The 22354-nt window shown below is 40.2% G+C and overlaps 1 protein-coding gene across 2 annotated transcripts in view; it reads left to right on the forward strand.

The window, feature by feature from the left end:
- The first annotated feature begins 503 nt into the window (after positions 1-503).
- The window catches only part of THOC2 (THO complex 2), a 78376-nt gene continuing 56525 nt past the window's right edge, over positions 504-22354 (forward strand). Inside the window, exons 1-5 of one of the 2 annotated variants that reach the window (XM_019540181.1) lie at positions 504-622; positions 7986-8041; positions 10853-10947; positions 13220-13271; positions 19688-19758. In XM_019540181.1, coding sequence (XP_019395726.1) covers positions 546-622; positions 7986-8041; positions 10853-10947; positions 13220-13271; positions 19688-19758 — 351 coding nt within the window. In that variant the 5' untranslated portion in view covers positions 504-545. The remainder of the gene's footprint in view (positions 623-7985; positions 8042-10852; positions 10948-13219; positions 13272-19687; positions 19759-22354) is intronic. The other variant, XM_019540182.1, reaches the window with a different exon arrangement.

Below are 22354 nucleotides of genomic sequence, written 5' to 3' on the forward strand. Positions count from 1 at the left end.
TGCCTGGGGAAACTCTGCCTGCAGCTGACCAGGAACAAGAAAACGGCCCCCTCGTCCCCAGGGGCCCTCTGGCCAGAGCCTCTGGCCTGGTCAAGTAGACTGCGAGCTTGGCTCGGCCCGCTGCCAGGGACCATGAGCCTAGGCCACCATGGGGCACTAAAAGCCAGGGTGGCTGTCATGGAGGACAGTCCGGTTTTCTGCTACTCTACAGAGCCGAAACCGGATGCCTTTACGGCCTCTACTTTTTTTTTCATGAAGAAAAATAAACCACCGCTGGAAATATCATAGCATCCAACTGAAATGACGCCTCAGTCCCTCGTACCTCGGCTGCACTTTAGAGGCGGCAGCACCGCGTCAAACACACACGCCTCCCCCACCGCCCCCGAGACGAGTGCGGGGTTCGAACTGCGGCCCCGCTACCCTGACGCGGAGGCGGGAGCAGCGGCTCCCGGCGTGCCCCGCGCGCGCTTCCCGGCGTGCCCCGCGGCTGGCCTCTGACCCCGGCCGTCGCTGCCCATCCGGGCTCTCGGCGCCACACGGGGAAGATGGCGGCGGCGGCGGTGGCGGCGGCGCTCCCTGCCGACTGGATAAAGAACTGGGAGAAGGCGGGCAAGAGCGAGTTGTGAGTGCGGGCCGCTGCCTCCCCTGCGCGGCTGGGCTCTCCGCTCCTCCCCGGCAGCGGCCTCTGCCCTTGTGCCGGGGCTAGCGGGACTGTGCGGGGCGGGGGCGCCCGGATATCGCAGCTGCGTTTCATTGTGTTTCTGAGCAGCCCCCTGGTGTCACCACCCGGACCAGACGGTCGCGGCCAAATGCGCGCGGCTCTTTTTAGGAAGCCCCTTGCCCCCCCTACACCCCCGGCTTGGTTCGCTGCCTGCCCCCGCCTGACCCCCAGGTGAGGGGAAGGGGGGGGGCGGTCGGCTCGCCCTGCCTCCATTTTGGAGGGGGGAGGAGTAGCCTGATTGTCAGGTCCCGGCATTGTGCAAGCCCTGGTCCCATCCAAACTTTTTTTGTTTTTTTGTTTTGGTGAGACCAAAAAACTAGATGAGGGAGAAATGGTAGTGGGTCGAGACCTCGGAGTCTAAAGAGATGCTAAAGTTCAAATTACTTTTTAACTTCCCCTGTCTGGGATTGCGTCTTGACCGCTGAATTCATAATCAGATTGAGCCAGATTATGTCCTGGGGAGATGGGCGTGGGGCCCTTTTGTTACACTTCACTTATGTTCTGCTGTCTGTGGAGGAGAAAAGTGGAACAGAGAGATGCTTATGAATGGATATAGCCCGCCCTGTTGCATAAAAAGTGCAGATGTAGATATACTTGCACTTTAAATCAGCTGTTCCCAAACTCTGACAGCATACCACCAATTTAAAACAATACAACCTTAAATACCACCCAGCAAATTTTTCAGTTCGACCTTAAGTACCACGAGCAAAGTTTCATCATATATCTATAAAATACGTATTATAATATAATCATAGTACATCTCTTAATGTGTACCATATTGATAAAAATGCATATTATAATATAAAGTACTTATAGTACATCTCTTAATGCTTACTATATATAAAAAATGCGTGTTATAATATGAAGTAATTATAATCCATCTGTTAACACGTACCACGGACCGGTTGTCTGCATATGTACCACACATTGGGAACCGCTGCTTTAAGTCATCCATTTGAGTTAGGGGCTGTTTCATATGACTGGATATTGAACCAACTGACGTGACATGATCATATTTTAACATTATAATTATCTTAAGTTTGTGCATCAGTTGAATTTTCAGCAGTTGCTGTTGAAGAGATCAGGTTAGCCTGGCCTTTGTCTACTGAAGAGCTCAAATTGTAGGCCATTTGTTTAACCCACGCTAGTTTGTCTTAACATTTTTAGAATGTACTCTTACCTAACCCTTGCTCCTTGCAAATAACATGTATACAAGATTTTGGTCCATTCACAATGATTTACCAGTTTAACTGGGACAGCGTTTAAACCGTGTTTAAATTTTGTTTGGCAACTGCATTTAAAAAAGACACCTTGAACTGAAAGTGATCTCTCTGATTATCTGTGTGCTTGGGTAACTGGGTTGTACAACACAGTTTCATCCAGTGTTAAACATTTGCGTAAAACATTTTTTAAAGTGAAAAAAGACAATCAAATATTTGTGAAGATTCAATGAACAATGGAAAAGTCTAGTTTTGTTTAAAGTCTTTACCAAGTGATTTCAGAAGCTGGTGTTGTTTTGAAACACTGATTTACCATCTCTGCTAACCAGAAAATTAATTATTGAATGTGTTGACACTCCAAAATAAAATAATACTAGAGTTGAAGGTTTAGTAACTCAATCAGTTTTCCAACTGGAGTTCTATTTTATTTCTATTTGAAGACATGATTTCAGCTTTAAAAGAACTTGCAGCCTAAATTTAAGGCTCCTGAATTGCACTGCACTGCTTTTCTCTCTGTTCAGTTAAAAGTTTGCTCATAAAAGGTGGATGGCATGTGAAATTTTGAGGGTCAATATGATAGTTCAAAGCATTCTGGAACCACTGACTGAATTAAATTAAATTGGTTAAAAGTAGGAAAGAGAGAGAAGTACAGCAAGGATTAACCTTACAATTCTAGCTGGTAAAGTTAAGTGACAGATCTTCAGTTTATTTTTTTAAAAGAGGAGACTTTTAGTTTCCAAACAGTTTGGAATTCTGTATTTAAACATGGTGAGACATCTTACAACAAATCCAAAATAGCCTTTACTTAACAAAAAACCAGAAATGATCAAGATGACCAAGAGTTAGTTGGTCAACAGGAAGAAGAGCTGAGGGGTAGACAGGACAATTTTAATTGCTTGTCTGTAGGGTAGCATATGAAGTCTGACAAAATCAGTTTGAAATGGTATTTTAGCAAAGTTATTAATTATCTAAATATGTTACTTCATATGCGGTAAATTGGTGACCTTAAGAATTGCCATACTGAAGCAGGTTGAACAGTTTGTCTTGCTTAGTGTTTTGACCGTGGTCACTTCTTGTTGATTCTGTCCCTGTGCTTGCTTTCCATAACATCCAGTAAGGAGGTAGCAATCAATTAGTTATTCTTTGAAACTGAGGGGCGGTTGGTACTTTCTCATATATAACATTGAATAAAAGGGTAGGGATCTGTTATGCTCTAGATCTAGAACTTATAGGTTGATGGCTCCTATAACATTATCTTAGCTTCTACAGCTACAAAAACTTTTGTTTTTAACTTGTTTTGATAAGCAAAAATGACAAACGTGACAATGGAACAGTCTAATACGCTCCAAAATGCAGCACCTGTAAACTATTTAAAACTATCTGTTCGCCTATAAATTTTGTATATTTAAAAGAAAAGTAGTATTAACTGTAGCACTGACATCAGGTAACTGATGATAACAATCCTGGACATATCTGTGGATTGTCGCTATTTAGCATAATAATATCACATGGAGTAGTCTGAGTGGTCACAGGCATCCATGTTTAAAATTATTATTTAGAGTAGTAAAAAAAAAAAAGTAAGCTTTCTGAAATGTAGCAGTATGTCCTCTTTACATTTTCTATGCTGTTTGGCTCAGTCCGTCTCTGGTAGTTTTCCTGTTGTGCTAACCCATATTGTCTCCTTGAACTTTACCATCTGTATGTGTATCTTGTCTTTAAATTGTGAGCTCATTGGCTTAGAGATTGCTTTTTTGCTGCTCTGTGTCTATACAGCACCTAGCACAGTGATGTATCCTGTTCCCTAACGAAGACTTCTGGACATGACTCAAGTAATAAATACGAATAATGGCATCTTGATTTGTTTTCTGATAGGCTACAATGTATCCTGCTCTTTCAGTGTAGCTTTGATAAGCCTTCATTGGCCAGCAGCTTATGCGTTATGTTTATCTTCAAAATAAACTAAAATAATTTATGGACCCTTTGAGTCCAGTGTTTGAGAATCCATCCTGCAGTCACCTTAAGCTTGTCTGTGACCACTCACAGGAAGAGTATGAATAGTTTTGGTTAGTGCTTTATGCACAGCACTAAGGGTCAGAAAAACAAGGGTCTGGTCCCAGCTCTGCCATTCTACATGGAAGAGCTGTGCTGTTACTGTGTTGACAAAAGGACTACCCGCATCACTAAAGTTACGTACCTTTGTAGGTTTCGGACCTTTCTGTTGATTATTTCCATATACAATTTTTCTTCAGGCAGGAGTGTTTTTCAGTGGATGGGATGTTGTGTTTTGTGCTAAGAGGTCTGAGTCCAATTTCTTCCTCTGTAGCCTCTTCACTTCTGTTCTTCTTATTTGCCTGTAACATGGAGATAACAGTTCTCTGTAAAAGACTTGAGATCTGTAGATAGAAAGTTATTTATAAGGACTGCTTAGAGCTTCTTACAAAGTTCACAGTTCTGTCTGTGTTCATGGTATCATTAAAGAGGCTACCCTATCCCTTAGTGTTGTTCATTAGGGAGTCTGTGGGTTTTATTTTTTTGAAGTTACTGAGCCTTCTGATTTTTAATTTAAATTCAAAATGTATATTGCGGTTTTAAGACCTGTTGCAAATGAATGAACACATGCTTTAGTGGAATGAAAGCATGGATAGACTTTAGATTTGTTCAGTGCAATACAAAAATTATAAAAAAATTCCTAAGGGGGTTTAAAATTTGTGTGGTTGGAGGCAGGACCAGTAAATTGAAGTGAGGCCTATTTTCCTTTCAAAGCATTAAAAAAAAAAAAATTAAAATACTTGGATTTTTGTTCCAAAAGTCTTGGCTTAACTCCCTTCAATATTTACTTAAATTTTGTTACATAAAAACCCAAGGTTAAAATTGACCTAGTTGGAGAAAACTTTAGGGTTTGAGTATTAAAAAAGATGGTTTATTCCACCTTCCCCCACCCTCACGCACACCTTTTATCTCCTGTAAACCTTACATCTCTTTCACACTACATATGTTCTTGCAATACAGCTCTTTGGTATAGGTGTATTGGGGGGGGGATTTTTGGGGGGAAGGGGGACTATTTTGGATTGTCAGTCCCTTGCCTTAGGACTTGCATTATTTATGCTATTCAGTTATTTATTTTAAAATAATTTACACTTTTAAAAATTTCCTTAGAAAGGGCTTATATCTGTCTTGCGTTCATTGCATTTATTTGACTTATGCTTTGCCTCCTGTGTTCCCTGACTAAAAAAGTAACCAATTTTGTTGACATCATTTAAACCAAGCAGTTATGTGCAATTTTCATGGTATCTTTGCAGCTTCTGGAGTCTGCTCTTGCTGTATATACCTTCTGTTGGCCCAGGCCTTGCTCCTTTCTCCATTTGCTTTCTTCCCAACATTAAAATAAAGAAAAAAAAATACTGTGGTGCTTAGTATGTTTTCATTTTAAAGTGTTCTTAAATTTAGGGTGCTCAAAGATGTCAAATTCAGGGAAGTGGGTAAAACTTCACTTCTAGCATGGCTTTTTTGTATGTACTGCGCTCCCAATCCAAAGAGTAGCTTTTCTGGTGTGCCTTTGCTCACACTAGAAATACTTTGGTATATTTATGCTGGTAGAGCAATACTAGTGTAGATCTGACCTGGCTTGTATTTTCAGTGTCTTAGACTTTGTCTACAAGGGAAAGTTTTATTACTATCCACTTCCCTGCTCTCTCTGGGATGCTCTTGCTCTAGTAAAAAAATAAAATAAATTTTATTTTCATTTTATCTCAAACTTCTCCCAGACAGTGTAACCTAATTTGAATAAAAGGCTTCTCCGGTAGAGCAAGAGCATCTACATGGCAGGATCATTCTGGTTTAAATTCATTGGTATAACTTTTCCAGGTAGACAGTTCCTCAGAAGAGAGTTTTGTAGCTTGTAAGTGCTAAAAAGAAATTGTGGGATTTTTTTGTTTTGATTTTAAATATCTAAATTGCTGTTGTAATAAGGAGTTCTTTGTGTATAGTTTCTTTTCAATGTATAAGTTGGTTTGAAGGTGGTAGGATATGATTGAGGTTGAGGCTTCATGTTTATGTTGTAGCCTTTATCTGTGAATACTCTGGGATGAAGATTAAAAATCAGGCTTCTGTTTCTTCTGCACACAATATTATTCTTAGCGTCTTGATTATTTGGGAAGAACTTACTGCTGCTTGTGCAGAACAAATTGAAATCCTTACTCCTGAATTAGGTATGCTTTGGTCTGGTAGGACCTATTAACAGTACAGTTGGGACTTGTCATTGCTGACGTCAGAAAACCTTTGTGCATGTGGGCTGAAGGTTGTCCAAGTGGATCCTGTTGTCAGATCTAGAGTTTAATTTCATTAGCTTTAAACAGAGTATAGCAGTGAATACACATAGCATTTAAGAAATACTGAAGTAGGTATAGATTAGATTGAGATCTAATGCCTTAAAAATAGTATGATTAATGCACCATTTTCTGTAAAAAAAAAAAAAAAAAAAAAAACCCACACAAACCCCCCCCCCAAAAACAAAAACAAAAAAACCCCCCTTAATCTTCATTTTATAATGAATAGAAAAAAATCAGAATAAAATAGACCACCGTTACAACTACCTTTAGAGCTTGACTTCCATACATGTTGTGGATTAAATTAGAAATGATCTATTGTTTTCTGTTTTGTAACTGTAAGACAGTTTGGGCTAGACTATCACTTTTTGCAGGAGCAAAGCTCCTACAACATAGTTGCACTCTGTGCCTGCTGATTGCATTATATTTAAATATGAAACTACCCATTTTCTTAATGCCTTGCTCAGCATGTACACCTTTTGGTTGTTAAATGGTTTCCTTTGATTGATGGAACAGCTGTTTGGGCCCGATTGGAAGGCAGTGGCGTACTGGTTACGAACAACGTAACTGACTGGCTACTTGCTAAAGGAGCTCTCTGTTTAAAAAAAAAAAAAAAGTATTATTGTTGTCATGCTATCAGGCATTGTTAGTATTTCACCATATAGGTTTATATAAATCAACTAGGAGAATACAGTAATAATTTCCAGTAGGAGAGAATATCATAATTATACCTTCTACTACAGAGAAATGGCATAGGACTGATTCATTATTCACATTCCTAAAAAATGTTGGAGTGGGATGTACCATACAAGGACCTGTAAATTTAACGTGTGTGTGTTTCATGAAATGTCAGGAATCTGAGTTGTGTACTCTTTTATAGTTTTATAAATGTAGAGAGTTACCATTTTATTTGTAGGTTGCTGCTTTTAAATATAAATTACAATCCTAAAGCCTGATGTCTCAGTGAGAACATGTGATCACTGCTGTTTTGAGAAACTTACTTGAATCCAAGTCTGGCTTGCCTGCAAAAGTCTGTTGCACAGACATTTCAATTAAAAAATCTTAAAATATGCACAGTGTTATCATCCACCATCCATTTTTGTTTTTTACAATACATACAGGATACAGTGGTAATTTAGAAGGCTATTTGCGTAGACTTGCATTTTCTTTAATGGGTTTCTACAAAATACTGTGGGCATCTCGAGGGTAAAACTGAGCAGTACGTACTTCTCTTTCTGTATTTTTACTTTAAGATAAACATAAAGGCTTTATGAGTGTGCTTACTGAAAATGTTCATAAGGAAATCATGCTGGTACTTCTGTATTAAAAAATAAACATATTCTAGGTATTCATATGTTTCACAGTTCAGTAACATCTATCACAAGGCTACCTGCTTGTCATGGTTTAATCATGTGTTAACATAGTACTCCCTTGCCTTCATTTATGTCTTTATGATGTCTTAATTTCTCAGTTTTCTGCTACTCAAACTGAAACTGTGAGAAAGTATAAAGACAAGGTCTGGAAGCCCTGGTTGTATGTTGGAGGGAGAGCCTTTTGTTCAACACAGACTGTTCTAGCTTCGTTATCAAATTTTCTGTTAAGTTTTGAACTTATTTTATAGTCAGCATTATCCAAGTGTATGGGGCAGTACATTTTTTGTAGCTGAGATTTAGTTCTGATTTTTGTAATTTAAATGTCAAACAATATTTCTCGTTTCAGTTTGCAGCTATGCCGTACTCTCAGTGACAGTAAAAGCCATGATATGAATTTCAGAGGTAAATTGATTTTTTTCCTTCTTGAAAGAAACCTTCTACAAAATTATTGGAAGTTATGTGTATACAATCCAATCATTCCATGGGTATATGTGCCTTTGTGACTTCTGTGATTATTAATGCACTCTAAGGAGGGAAAATATGTAAATAGCAAAGGTTACTTGCACAGATTCACTGCACCCCAAATCCTGATGAGAGAACAATGCCAAGCTAGTGGTGGACAACTACTCTGTAGTCCATGGGTTAGAGAAGAAGGAAACTATCCTTCCTGTTGAGTGCCAAGTTCTTGACACAGCTTTTGTTTTTTAGAATACAACTGTTCCCTCAACAAATGTTTTCTCTCAAATTTGTGTGCAAGAAATTCTTGACATGTATTGAGGTAGCTGCGTAATTCAGAGAGTAAACATTTGTGCATGTATTCAGTTTACTGAATGCTGAGAAATAATTCTCAGTTCCAAATTTGGGGTGGGGTTGGGGAAATTAAATTTAAACATAGAATTTGGATAACTAAAATGGCCAGTAACAAACGATAGCAACAGTTTTGAAACATATATGAGAGAAATTGCATATTTGTTTCATTTTTGCTCTCCTCCTTTGGAAGAAGATGCTCCATGTAACTGCGACCATGGAGGTGTTTGCTTTGTTTGGATGGCGTCTGGGGATCTTGTTAGAGGAGTAGTTTTAGGAAACTATAAAAGCAGAGGGAATTCTTTATTGTAAAAAGCAGAGGGTCATTATAAATAACTTATTTGAATTAGATCATTTAATCTTAAAAAATAATTAAAATTACAAAAAATAGTCTCCATGTATGTCTAGCATAAGACATTGTTTTAAGCTTTGTAAACTCAATGGCCTAAACATCTGTTGAATTCTAGGCAATCCCTTTCCTGTATTGATTTCCGCCCCCCGCCCCCACCAGTAAACTTGAATTTCAGACTTTCCCTGAATTTTACGTAGTTCAGGAGCTTGTTTTATGTTTGCTTATGTCTGAAAAATCTAATTAGATTCTGGGAAATAATTAAGCATTTGACGTTCAAGCAAAGTGTACAGTTATATTGGTAGTATTACGATTACGTGATTCAAACTAGAGACTCAGAGGATAAGAGTTGCTGTGCTGGCTCCTACTTGAGGTTCATGACTATGTTTCTGATGATGACCATTACCATTCACTTCAAAAGAAGGTGAAAACTGTGTAGTAGGGTAATGTGGAATATCCTCCACATTAGTGTCATCTTGATTTCTGTTGTTTAGAGATTGATTTAAACCTTGATGAATTGGAGTTTCATCATTAAAAATATTAGAAGTGCACTGATGTATCGGTGGCATATCAGATTGGCACCAACAAAGGGGAAATTAACATTATTGGCAATTGATGTTTTTGGCTGGCGTAGCTGATAATGCCACCGATAAATGCCACGTGTGTGCACACAGCTGCAGCAAGTGCAGCGTCAGGAATGCAGCCAGGCAGCTTGGAGAGCGGTCTCCTGCTGGTAAGTCTGTGGTGGGGAGGTAGAGTGGGGGAGGATATCTTGAGATGCCCGTGGCAAGTGAGGGAATGGGGCAGGGACAGGTGCTGCCCTGCCAGGGCAGTGAATGAGACCCTGGAAGCAGGGCAGAGCCCTGGGCGGCTCGTCTGGGAGAGTGTGGGTAGGTTGGGAGGGAGGACATGGTGGGGAAGGGAAGGAGGCTTACTGCTGCTGTGCGCACCTCTGGGGATGGCATGGGGGGCATGTGCCCCCTCTCCCCCCAGATTTGTGCATGGGGCGAGGGTATGCTGCTCACTGTGGGCTTGGGGCTAGAGGCTGCATCAGCCTCTTCCCGGCAGGGGAACTAGGCCGTGGCTGTGCTCGGTTCGGCGCTGGAAGGGGTGGCTATAACGATTCCATAATTACCTGTAGCCACCCCTCCCAGTGTGGCCCCAGCCAGCCCCCCTGTTGGGAAGAGGCCATCACAGCCCCTGGCCCTGAGCCTGCAAAGGGCAGCCTGCTCACTGCACAAATTCAGGAGGCACATGCCCCCATGCCTCCCTCGGAGGGTGCATGCGGTGACAGGGAGCTGCCCCCCCCCGTCCCCTGCACACCCCTGGGCAGTCCATGCACAGCTCTGTTCCGCTCCTGGAGTCACATTCACCACCCTGGGTGGGTGGGCAGTACTGCTCCACTCCCTTCCTCACCATCAGGGCCTTCATTTGCCCTTGCCCCTTCCCTTCCCTCCCCCCTGTCCTGTCCCTTCCCTCCCCCCTGTCCCTTCCCTTCACAGACTTATTGTCCGGATGCTGCTCTCTAAGCTGCCTGGCTGCATTCCTGTAAATTGGCTGTTGGGTCGGTATCTGCCAATATAACTGGTTAATAAATTGGCCATTGGTATCGGCTAAGAAAATCTTTATCGATGCACCCCTGAAAAGTACTGTGTCAAAGTTAAAAATTTTTTTAGAGGTTTTTTTTGCCCAACCCTGAAAGTAAGCCATTTCACTGTTAATTTAACTTCAGGTTAGAGGTTTGCAATCCCAAGCTGATCGGTTTAGTTAAGAAGATCCATGATCTTGAGAACTCTTTCAGAATGCAGCTCTAGGTAAAAGACCATTTTTCACTGTGCAGTAGTACAGTGCCTTGACCATTGAGAATCTACTTCTCAGCTGGAAATTTTAGTTATTACTATAATACAAATAAGCCTATGGTTGAAGGAGACTTAAAAAAAAAAAACCCAGCAGCAGCAGCATATTCTCTCTGATCATTAACTATAGAATCCTTTTAGAAGTACCAAAGAGCTAAACCACAGATTATTTAACCTGTTCTTAAACTATTTTATGTTTAGCAGACATCCAACAGGCTCTATATGAGCTTGCATATCATGTTGTCAGGGGAAACCTAAAGCATGACCAAGCTGCTAATGTTCTCAGTGATGTCATAGTAAGTATCTAGTTTTGCTAATTACTTTTGAGTGTTTTATTTAGCCTTGTTGCTTATAGAAGTTGGTGTAAATAGTGCACCTTACGTGCAAGTTTAATCCCTTAACTTTTTAATGAAGCTATTTTTAGCCTTAACATTATAAGTAAATTGGATAGATGTTCTGTAACAACTGTATCCTCTTTCCTCATTGGATGTGACATTAAAAATTAGAGTGCCTACACTTTATATTTTTCTGCTGGCTTTTAATGTAAGGAGCAGTTGCTCTTTCACTTTTTTTTAAGATGATTTTTTTTTTAATTTATGGCAGTTTTGATCAGCCTGTGGTGTTTTAATGATCATTATCCATTTGTATTTGACTTGCTGGACCAGTATGAATATGATGCTACCTAATGTCTTCTCCAAGTCTGATTTCTAAAATGAAACAATATGTATATATTTAGCCTCTTCTTGGCATAGGGGATGAAAAAGTGCAATGTGCCTGTGTAAACATGCATTAAATTGCTTTTAAAAATTCACTGCTTTAAAAAGTACCTTTAAATTGTTTAATACATATTAAAAATTTGAAGGCAGATATAATTTTCCTTCCTACTTTTCCATTTCTTTTTTTTTTTTTCAAACATTTACTAAATTGGTGAGAGATTCTTAATTCCCATGATTTTATGGCCAATCCAACTTTCTTTTATTTATCTAAGTTCTTTATATTACTGTTATTACCCTGATATCTGAATCTTCTCCAGTAGGGCATTAAGCAGTTTGTAAGTAATATCTGCCACTTATGATTCATACTTTCATATTCTTTTCAAAGACGGAGAATTGTGCATGTAGCACACTACGTTGGTTTTGATTTTTTTTTTTTAAATGCAAGTACTGCTGAACCTTAGTCAGAAGAAACAGAATTGCAGATACATCTTTCACTTGGAGTAGAACTTGGTGAGGTTGTCTGTTCCTGCTTTTTTCAGCAGAAAACTAATATGAACTATATTTCTCATGTCTGGGATGTTTAAGTTTGTTTATTTATACAAAGTTGTCACGTTTCTTCATCTGTAAAATAAATGAAACTGTTAAAGTTAATTCTGAACAGACTTCTGCTCAGGAGAAGAGCAGATGAGGAACCTGAGTAGAAATTTTTAAGAAAATAGAAGATGGCAGCAAGGGAGAGAAATGTTCAAAGGACAAAATGTTTTATTGCATCTGCTTGTTAAGTCCTGTCAAGAATTTAAGATCTTTCTTTTGATTTCCGTTAAGCAAAAGTAGCATTATGAAAGTGATTGCTAGTGATACTGAAAATGTTAGGATGCATCAAATGTTTCTTTAAACATCATGACTGACTCATTTGAAATGTTATATAAAGAATGAAACCACTCCCTCAGTGATAATTGGGTTAAAAATGGCAACTTTTGGCAGTGAATTATATTTTCTGGTCTTGCAGTTCTTAAACTATTGATTATTAAAACCTGTATCACCATTTATCTTTTCTAGTATTCTAGATAGACTTATTCCATCCGACTTAATATAAGCGTGTTCGGTTCCATTATCAATTATATAAATGTTGTGGATTGATGTTAATAAGGTTGAGTCTATTGGAGAGCAAACAATTTTTTTCTTTTGGTGGTCAGACTTGCTTTTTTAAAGCATAACTTCTCCTTTTTTGCATAAACTGTTCAGTTAAAATGCGCTGTAATCAACAATTTCCTAAAACAAAAAAAATGGTAGTTATAGAAAATATATTGAGGATCCTCTGGTGAAAAGCAGAATATGTCATTTACCAAATCATGGCCTTTGAAGTGTTTACTGAATTCTGGGAAATTTTACATGTGTAGTCCTATATCTTTCTGCTGAGTGGTTATGGAAAATGTCATTCCCAAAGTTGTTTCCCTTCTTGGAAGCACCTGACAGCAGGCACTTAAGTGTCTTTTCAATCTTTACCAAAGACATTTCTAGCACAGTGCACTTCTAAAGCTTATTGTACATTGCCTTCAGACATGATTTTATTTCAGTTGTCAAGATTGAATGATTGATTGATTGATTTTTACAATTTTTAGTATATTTTCAGTTCCAGTGGCAATGGCTGTTATGTTCTTTCATATTTCATTATATATTAAACATTTTATAATTAAACTGCTCTAGTTCACTGACTTAACATAGGCAAAGTTAGTAGATTTAAATTTATGTTTTTATCAAGTGTCAGGTTCTTTACTAAACCTGTAAGCTAAAAATATTCTAACTGCAGCAAGTGGGATTTCTATTCTTACAATTTTTCCCTTCTTGTTAGGAATTTCGGGAAGATATGCCCTCCATTCTAGCTGATGTATTCTGCATATTAGGTATGTTTGTTTCATTTCTCTTCAGCAATGTAGCAGGTTAATGGAAATGTTTCCGTCTTAGCTTCTCCATAGAAAATAGCCTTTTAAAATGCAGTTCAGTATAGCCAGCAGTGCAAGAAAGCAATTTAAATGTTTATATTGTATTCTGCATTATTGCAACTACACATTCTTAAACGATTCATAGTTATAGTACATCTCTTTCTATATCGGAATATACAAGAAAATAAAAAGCACTTCTCATACTTTCCCAAGGTTCAAATAAATTATTTACAAGTTGTCATTACCCCAGATCTGATTGTGGGGTTCACTTGGACAAGCAGTTTTGAAGTTTTTACTAGTAATACTAATTCAGAATATGTTGATGCAGTGCATCAGGCAATCTAAACTTCTAAAAAGGGGATTCAGATTACTGGCTTTAACCATTTTAGTATTTTTAACTACGTACCAAAGTTTTGTTGATAATTTCATACCCAACATTCATTTTAATATTCTGAAGGAAGGGTTCAACATGTAAACTTCTGTCCTGAGTGTGCAACCTTCATTTAATCCATAGGCTTGTTAAAGTTAATGATACCATATGTATCAAAGAGAGGTACAGAGGTTTGCTTTTAAATACGTATATCAGTAGGCTATAGAATTAATTATTTTACAGATTATGAGAACTCTTAATTACAGTTTTTTCCAACCAAAAGCTGTTATAAACTGGTAATACCAGTGCAGTTTGTAAATAATAGAGCTGCTACTATAGCATTATTCGTATTAACTGTTGTTAATGAAGTGGGGCTTAGATTTACATTGTACCTATTGTTCAAAAATACCTTAGGGCAGCTGGGAAAATAGTGGCAGAAAAATGTTAGTAAGCCATTTGAACACTTTCACAAGAATATGCAACTGAAAAAAATCTCTGCTGTTCTTTTACGATACATAAGATGACCAAAAAAGTCCTTCCTTTCATCCTCTAAAACTTTTTACTGTTAGATTTTATAATAGAAAGATTATCATTTATCTTGTTTTTAATAAGACCTTTATTTATTTCCCTTTTGCCCGTCCCCCAACATCCTAGATAAGATATTGCATGCCCGAAAGAATATTATTGTTGCAAAGCTGAGCACATGGGTTAGGAAATGTCAGAATATGGGTTGATTGTGCAATTTTAATGGCATTTGTTATGCATTGCAATGCAGTTTTTAATTAATTAATTATGATCACATAAGGTTTTCCATGGGGAATCTTGCCTCATTCATTATAGAAGATGGAGGTCACGAACAGGTGTTCATTTATACTGGTAGAAATCTTTCCTAGAGATTGAGCATACAGGTGTAGAGCCTGTGTCTATCCCCTTTCCCCTGCTTCCTGTGTTTTCATCAGAGCAGGGTGATTGTCATCTGGAGAAGGTGGGAGGAACAGTGGCTGCTCCATTGCTCTTGAACCCCAGGATCACCCTGGTCTGGGAAATTAGCAGGGGGGGCAGCTGCGGGAGCAGTGGAACAAACGTCCCAAGCTCGGCAGTGCCCAGTTGGGCGAAGAGGGAAGTAGTGGCGGTGGCTGTTCCTTTCCCCTCCTGGACCTGTCTGGGAGTGGGGAGCAGGGGGACTGGAGCATTCTTTCTCGCAAGAGATTTTCTTGCACAAGCGACATCTTCCATTTTGATGCTGGAATATTTTTCTCCCAGAGGAATAGTGTTTGTATGCTCCTAGTTTCTACCAAAAATGTGGCAACTCTTCCAGTAGAAGCAATAACGCCTGGACATTTCCAGAGAGCAGCTACGTAATGACCAATACTTGTTTGCCCCGGTTGATCCATAGGCCCCTATTTAATATGTTGTCTTCAATCCTTATCTGAAGCCAGAATTTTTTAACTTGTATGTGGCCTTTATATAATGCTTATCACTTTGGTATTTCAGGGCAGTCACAAAAAGTAGTACATTTGTTGTCACAGTTCCCACTGAACTCAATTACTGCATGCTCCTGTGTAATCTTTCAGTTGTACAAATAGCGAAGTGAAGGACACTTTGAGGGTAAAGTATCCACAAATTTTTGGGTGCCTGGAGAGTCAGATTCCACATATCACTTTTGTCGAGTACTTGGTATAATAATGGCACTTTGCATTCAGCTCACAGTTCCCATTGACCTACGTTGCCATGTGAGTGCTTAGTACTTCCATAAGCATACTAGCATCTCAAATTGGGAAGTCAGATAACAAATAGTATACTGGGACCTCATGATCAAACTGATAAAGTGACTACCTTCATGTAAGAACTCTGGCAGAGGCAAGAATGTAATCAGGCTTTCCATGGCAACATGTAACTGGGAAGCATTTTTTCACTTTCTACAATCCTATGGTGTGTTAACTGTCATCTGACTTCTGTGACAAATAATGCTAAATTCTTAGACACAACATTCCCTATACTGCTTAGATTCACCATTCACTATACTGCTTAGATTCATCCCCAAATCTTCTCCCTGTACACTGAATGAGGCTGGTGCCCTGCAGAAGAAATATGATAATTTCATTAAAGGTGTACCGATACATCGGTCCATATCATATCGGCACCAGTAAGAGGACGGTGGACATTACCGGCAATCATCTTGTTTTGGCTGATGCAGCTGATAATGTTATCAATAAATGCTGTGTGTCTGTATGTAGCCTCAGCGTGCCTGGGGCCAGGAATGCAGCCTGGCAGCTTGAAGAGCAGTGTCCAGCCAGTAAGTCTGTTGCAGGGGGCAGGGAGGACAGATGGAGGCCCCTGTGGTGAGGGAGGGAATGGGCTCGGGCAGTCACAGGTGCTGCCCATCTGGGACGAATGAGGTGTGGGATGGAGCCGTGAATGTCTGGGGGCGGGGAGGGGGTCGGTGGCTCTTGCCACTGCGTGCACCCCCAGGGGAGGTATACGGGGTCATGTGGTCCCTGGATCTGTGTGCAGGTCGAGGGTGGGATGCTGCTGTAGGCTGGGGGTGGTACTGGACTCCTCGTGGGGGGTGGGGAAGAGAGAGAGGGCTTGAGCTGGAGCTGAGCCTGAGCTGGGCAGCAGTGATGATGGAGGGGAGGGCTATGGTATGGGCTACAGCCACCCCAAAATGTGCCAAACCCCACTTCCAGCGCTGCTGCCACCCTGTCTGCCGTGAGTGCAGCCCTGGCCCAGCCCCACCTCCAGGAAGAACCTGGCACTACCCCGGCTCCAGCCCACAGCAGCAGCCTGCCCTTGCCCTACTCATGGTTCCAGGGGACACATGACCCGCATGCCTTCTCTGGGGATGCGTGCAGCAGTGGGAGCTGCCCCATCTCCCCTACCCATCAAGCCATTTCTGGCTCTGTCCCGGGCCTCACCCTGGCTGGGCAGTGCCTGCCCTAGCTGCAGTCCCACTCCCTCCTCGCCATGGGGGCCTTGCTCTGCCCCTCCCCTCATGCACTTCCACCCCAACAGATTTACCAGCCAGATGCTACTCCTCAAGCATATCCAGAATCGGATCGATATCGGCCGATTATTTTGGCATACCTTAACTTTTAAGCATTTGACCTTATGATTGCGATGTGTTGGTTTTTTCACAGTATTATTGTGTACCCTTTCCTAGTTTTTTAAAACGAACTGAAAAAAATTGGAATTCCTCAAGTTCTATCACCTGATTCGTGAATGGGGTTAGAACAATTAGATCCATGGCGGAGGCCCCCTCTACACATTCTGGTAAAGACGCGATTGGATGTAATGCATGATCCGCACAATCACCCATCCTGCTATGCTACACATGTATGGCAAGATGCATGATTGCAGGATTGCACATTAGATCCAATTGTGCCTTATTATTACCTGTCAGTTGTGGGACTCTTGGTCCCGGCTGTGTGTGAGTTGTAGCCAGGGCTAAGGGCCTTGTGTGCGTCGGGCATCTCAGGCCTCCTTGGACATTGGGAATCATAGCAGCTGTGATCCCCAGGGCTTGGGGGTTTCATGCTGGGCATAGTGCATCCCTGCATTTGGTAGCCGTGTTAGCTAATAGGGCTCCCAACTCCAGGGGACACCTTACTGTGTGTGCAAATTAAACTTCAGCAGCAACCAGCTATGAAGTTAGTAGACAATTTTGAGGTCTAATTTTATAGCTGGTTGGAGCTTTTTATCGTGTGATAACTATTTTGCATGTGTTGCTGGTCTTGAACTAATTGCATAGTTAACAATTTAATTGCATGATACCTGTGATGTGTAGAGGGGGTCTGAGTAACTGCCTGTATTATATGTTTATTATCTGCTATGTGGATGAGCAATAGTGGAGGATGGAATGTTTCACAGTGCCTTCAAAGAATTATTGGAAGGGACCATTGTCTTTAAAAATAATGGCCTTTCACCCCGGAGGTTATCTGGGGAGAAAATGCAAAGTGCCCTGTGGGCGAAAGGTGTGGGATTAGAGTGGGAAAGATAGCATCGCTTGCAGGCTAGCAGTTCAGAAGAAGGCAAGAATGCATCCTTTTCACTGGCAGGTAACCACCTGTTTTAACTCAGTTTATGTGGAGGAGAGTTGTTTTTGCCCTAAGATATATAGTCCTACTGGGAGAGAACTGGAAAGTTGTGGCCAAGGGGTTAGTTGGCAGTCAGTGAGCTACCCCAAAATACATGCAGTGGTGGAGAGCCAGCCCCTCTGCTGGCCCCTGGATGAGCTTGGTCTCACTCCTCACCTGGCCCCTGTGTCCGCACATTCCCATCCTGTCCCTGGGCCCCAGGTTCCTTGCACTGCCCTAGCTGGGCAGCAGCCCCAGGCCCTACCCAGCCCTACCCAACTTTCCTCTTCCCCCATGGAGGGGGCCTCAAGCTCCCCCCCCACTCTACTTGCAGGGAGCTTCGGGAACTGCTCTCAAGGCTGCCTAGTTGCTACTTGCATGTGTGCGTGCACACACACTTTTGGTGCCCCCTGCGTGATTGCCTTCCTCCCACTGCTCGCATTCCAGTCTGCAAGGAGAAATCCACCATTCCCTCGTTTTTCTCCTTTAAAGGGGAGTATCTATGTTTTTCTCTTTAAAATAAGAAAATCCATGGTGAACAGAAAACCCGGAGACTTGGTCATGAATACACTGCATCAGAAGGGTCACTTGATTTAAGGAACTACTACAAGAGTTTTCAAACTACTTAATGAAATATGTTGCTTCTGAAGAGAGTATGCTTTTTATCGGCATTTCATTTCTTCATCCTGTATTTGTTTATTTTTTAGCATATTTGCCTGAAAAGAAAATGTTTTCTTCATGTGCCCACCATTTATTTTGCCCTTTGAAAGTCCCTGTTGTGTGTTTATATCACATCTAACACATTGTTTTTTATTCTGCATTCTAAATCCGCAATTATGGAAGAAGTTGCAGAACAACACGTGAAATATTAATGGGGGACTTTGTGAAGTGTGTTTAAATTTGCTGTAATACAACCATAGATATTTCTGTCACTTGTAAGAGGTGGGGTTTGGTTTTTTTTGGTGGGGGGAGTGGGGGTTTAGCTAGACTCAGAAGAACATTTAAGAATAAGCTTGTACTGAGAGCAGGATAGCCTGAAGACAAAAGGCAAGAATGTGAACCAAAAGATAAAGATGGATTTAGGATAAATTTTTGTGGTTTACCATTACATGCTTGCATAATTCTATAACAATAAGTATATCCACATATTCATTAATAAGATCAGAGTATTAAAGCAGTCCTCCACTATGGTTATGAATACCCAGCTCAGACTTTGTCAAACTGAATTGACAGATTGTGGTTCTGGTTTTGAAGTATTATAATTAAAGCCTCTGTTATGAACAAGTGGGCAGTCTGCCTGTATGTGCCTTCTTGCCATTTTCTTTGTTACTGTGCTGGTGTGCTTTTTTTTTTTTTTTGGCTCCTCTGTCTTGCAAGTTTTCCCTGTTCCTCTCTTGTCTTCCAGTAATTTCAGAAGTTTGGACTGCTCTGGGCAAGAGTAGGTTATTTTAAGTTATGGATTGTGATCTTTTCACAGGAACTGATTAATTGCCTGAGTAGCATTCAGCAGCTGACTACAAAAATAAGAAATGAAAACACTGGGTTAAAACAGAGGGAAAGCAGACCTACGATTTAAAGAAACTGGCAAGGTCTTTTTCTATCTTCAGACAGGGAAATTTTATTTAGTGGCAGTAGGCTTTGTCTGTTGATTTTCCTAACTCCTGCTATTATTTGTCTTATCCGTTCCTCTTTATATTTACTGTTGGCTATAGGCCCTAGTCAGAAATGTAGGAAGACTAGAAAACAAGGAGTGCTGTTTTGTTTTTTCACTCATCTCCATCTTTTCCCATAGGTACTTGGAATGACTGTATTTATAGATATGCCGTGTAAATTCCTTTTATCCAGTGTGTCAGCTTTAACATGTTTCCATGATCAGTGATACGGCTCTCTTTGTTGTCTCCTTCTCTTTCTCCGACCCATTCCTTTGATAGATATTGAAACAAGTTGTTTAGAAGAAAAAAGCAAGAGAGATCATTTTACACAACTGGTGTTAGCTTGTTTGGTAAGTTGCACTTCTAGTTTTTGTTCAGTTAAAAACCTGTCGTGTCAAAACCACGAAAGGAAAATTGGAGGTTGTATCTTTATATTGGAGATTTTTTGAAGAAAAAGTATTAATGTAGCATGTTGTTAAGTGTATCTTAAAATAACTGCTTAGAGATGCTGGCAGTGTACAGACAAACATTCACCTTCTCTTGGAAGAGTCTCAGCTTCCCTAGGAGAAACCATGAGTGTACAGGTGTTCAGGAGTTTTCTCGTAGAGCAAAAATGACTGCAAAAATTGGAAACAATCGGGGTTAAATCAAGTGAATTTCCCAAGTGAATTTCTTCTGCAAGAGAGAATATTGTACACCACTTCCCCATAGGCTACAGCACAGTCCTTCAGCATCACAGGATGCTTTGCTTCCCCCTCTGCCACCCCAGGAGATTTGAGTTATTCACTGGACTCTACTGCTTCAGCCAAGCAGGGAGCAGAACATGCCCTCTTCACAGTTCTGCCTTGTGCTGCAGGGAGATGCAGTCTGACCCTGAGGAATCTGGGTCAGCCAATCAGGGCTGCCTTGCGCACTGCTGCCATCTGTCTCTGGGCAGACTGAGGGATCCTGAGATGTGTTCATGGCTGTGCAACATCAGCACTGCAAGCTCTCTCCTCTTCTGGGACTTGGAATTTAAATGTCTGTTCAGGTGTTTCAGGATAAGTTTTTTCTACCAGGGGAACAAACCTGAAAGAATTCTCCCAGATCATTTAAACATGTGTACGCAGCTGCTGACTTGAACATTTCAAACCCCACATTTTATTGCTGAAAGAATAAGGCTACAGCACTGGAAATGCTCTTCAGCTTTGCTGCCAGGTAGTTAAAGTAGCTTACCGGACTAGATAAACGAGTTGTCTCATCAGAGATAACGAGTCTTATGAATCATCATTTACACTCAGAAGACAAGTAATTACTTGAAGTGGATGCATTATAATTGCACAAAACAAGTAGTCATTAGTAAGTTCCAGTTTGAGCACAAGTGTGTGCACATTTTCTTCTAAAACTTAAGTTCTTTCTTTTGCACAAGGCAAGAATGGGAAAAGAAAGATTTGAACAAATTTATTTATCGTTGTTTTGAGACCGTTATAAAAATGAAATGTGCAAAACCAAAAAACTGTCTATAACTAAGCTTAGCTATAAGTATATTTTTGTATAAAAAAGTATGTACCTTCTCCCTCCTTCATGTAGCTGAACAAAAGAAAAATTGTGCAGCATGATTATGGTCAGTTTGTCCTTGTGTCATGTGCCTTATTGGGATAAACAGAACATCTTTCTCTTGGTATTGTGAGTTCAGTTTATGTAAGATACTATATAATTGCATGCATTTTGCATTCAGATTTTTGCTTAGGTTTTATCAGCTAATTTTTGTGGACGTTTCTTTTTCATATTTAGGATTGTTCAAAATACCTAATTTCCTAATGATCACCTGAACACTTAAATTACTGTACACCTGAAAATATCCTTTATAGCAGTCATTCTGAGGTTTCCCACATCTTGGGATCCTTTTGCCTCTGATTCTGCATACTTTGTGGTGCAGATACAGCATATGATTAGATGGGATTTTTAACGAACTTTCCTTTCCCTTGCATGTTGAAGCATACAGTTTTGTTTTTGCTGTCTGGACAGCGAGGGCCAGCAAACTAAATTTGGATCAAAATTTAGGATTCTGTTTTGAGTAGCAATTTTTCCTTTTAGGTGCATCACTAATAAGTAGGAAGTTTCCCCACATGGCCTGCATCCTCCCCTGTATTAACTCACAATAACAGACACCTTCCCTGTCTTTGTAACAAAAGCCACCTTGTAGCTGCTCTTGCAGCGATGCTCATGCCATTAGTAGCTGCAGCTTGGGATCCACACTCTATGAGCCGTGAGGTAACAATCTCTTTGGCTCGGTCATAACATGGTGGGAGCTGTTAGAAACAATTATTCTTGGAAACAAAGTTTGTCTCAAGTACTTTTGATCCAGATATTTGCATTTCAGTGTGGGTTGAGACTTCACTTCCAAGTTCCTAATTATATCTGTAGAGATACTTCCCTTCAGTTTAAAAATATTCTGTTTTTCCAGTAAGTATTTGCTGTACCAATAGCAACTTCAATAAAATAAAGAAGAAAATGTTAAATTTTCAGCAGTTATTTTAATTATTTGTAATGGGTGATTTTCTATTAATTTTTTTCAAATAATGATTCAGGAATATCGGGTAATGATTCAGGAATAGGTTAGATTTTAGCCTCTAGGAATTGGCCTTCACTGCCATGTACAATAAAGCTATAAAAATTGTAAAGAACTTCATTGTGTGAAATTAAGCACTTGTCTCTGAAAAGCAGAAGAGGTCAATCTAGTAGGTTTGTTAATGGACAGAGCTTTAGTAATAAAATTAAAAAAATCAAATCTCTTAATGCCAAATGCCTTTTTAAAAGGCTCTCATGAGTGACTTCTGCAGTGTTCTGTAGATTTTCCACATTTTTAGAATTCTAATTGTGGTGAAATAGCTCCTTAGCTTTCAGCATTCTTAAAACCTACCATGCATACCGGGTTTTAGATATGCGTTGCCTTACTTTCGTAGG

This window comes from Crocodylus porosus, unplaced genomic scaffold, assembly GCF_001723895.1.
Source record: "Crocodylus porosus isolate Cpor-Errol unplaced genomic scaffold, CroPor_comp1, whole genome shotgun sequence".
NCBI classification, from domain to species: Eukaryota; Metazoa; Chordata; order Crocodylia; family Crocodylidae; genus Crocodylus; species Crocodylus porosus.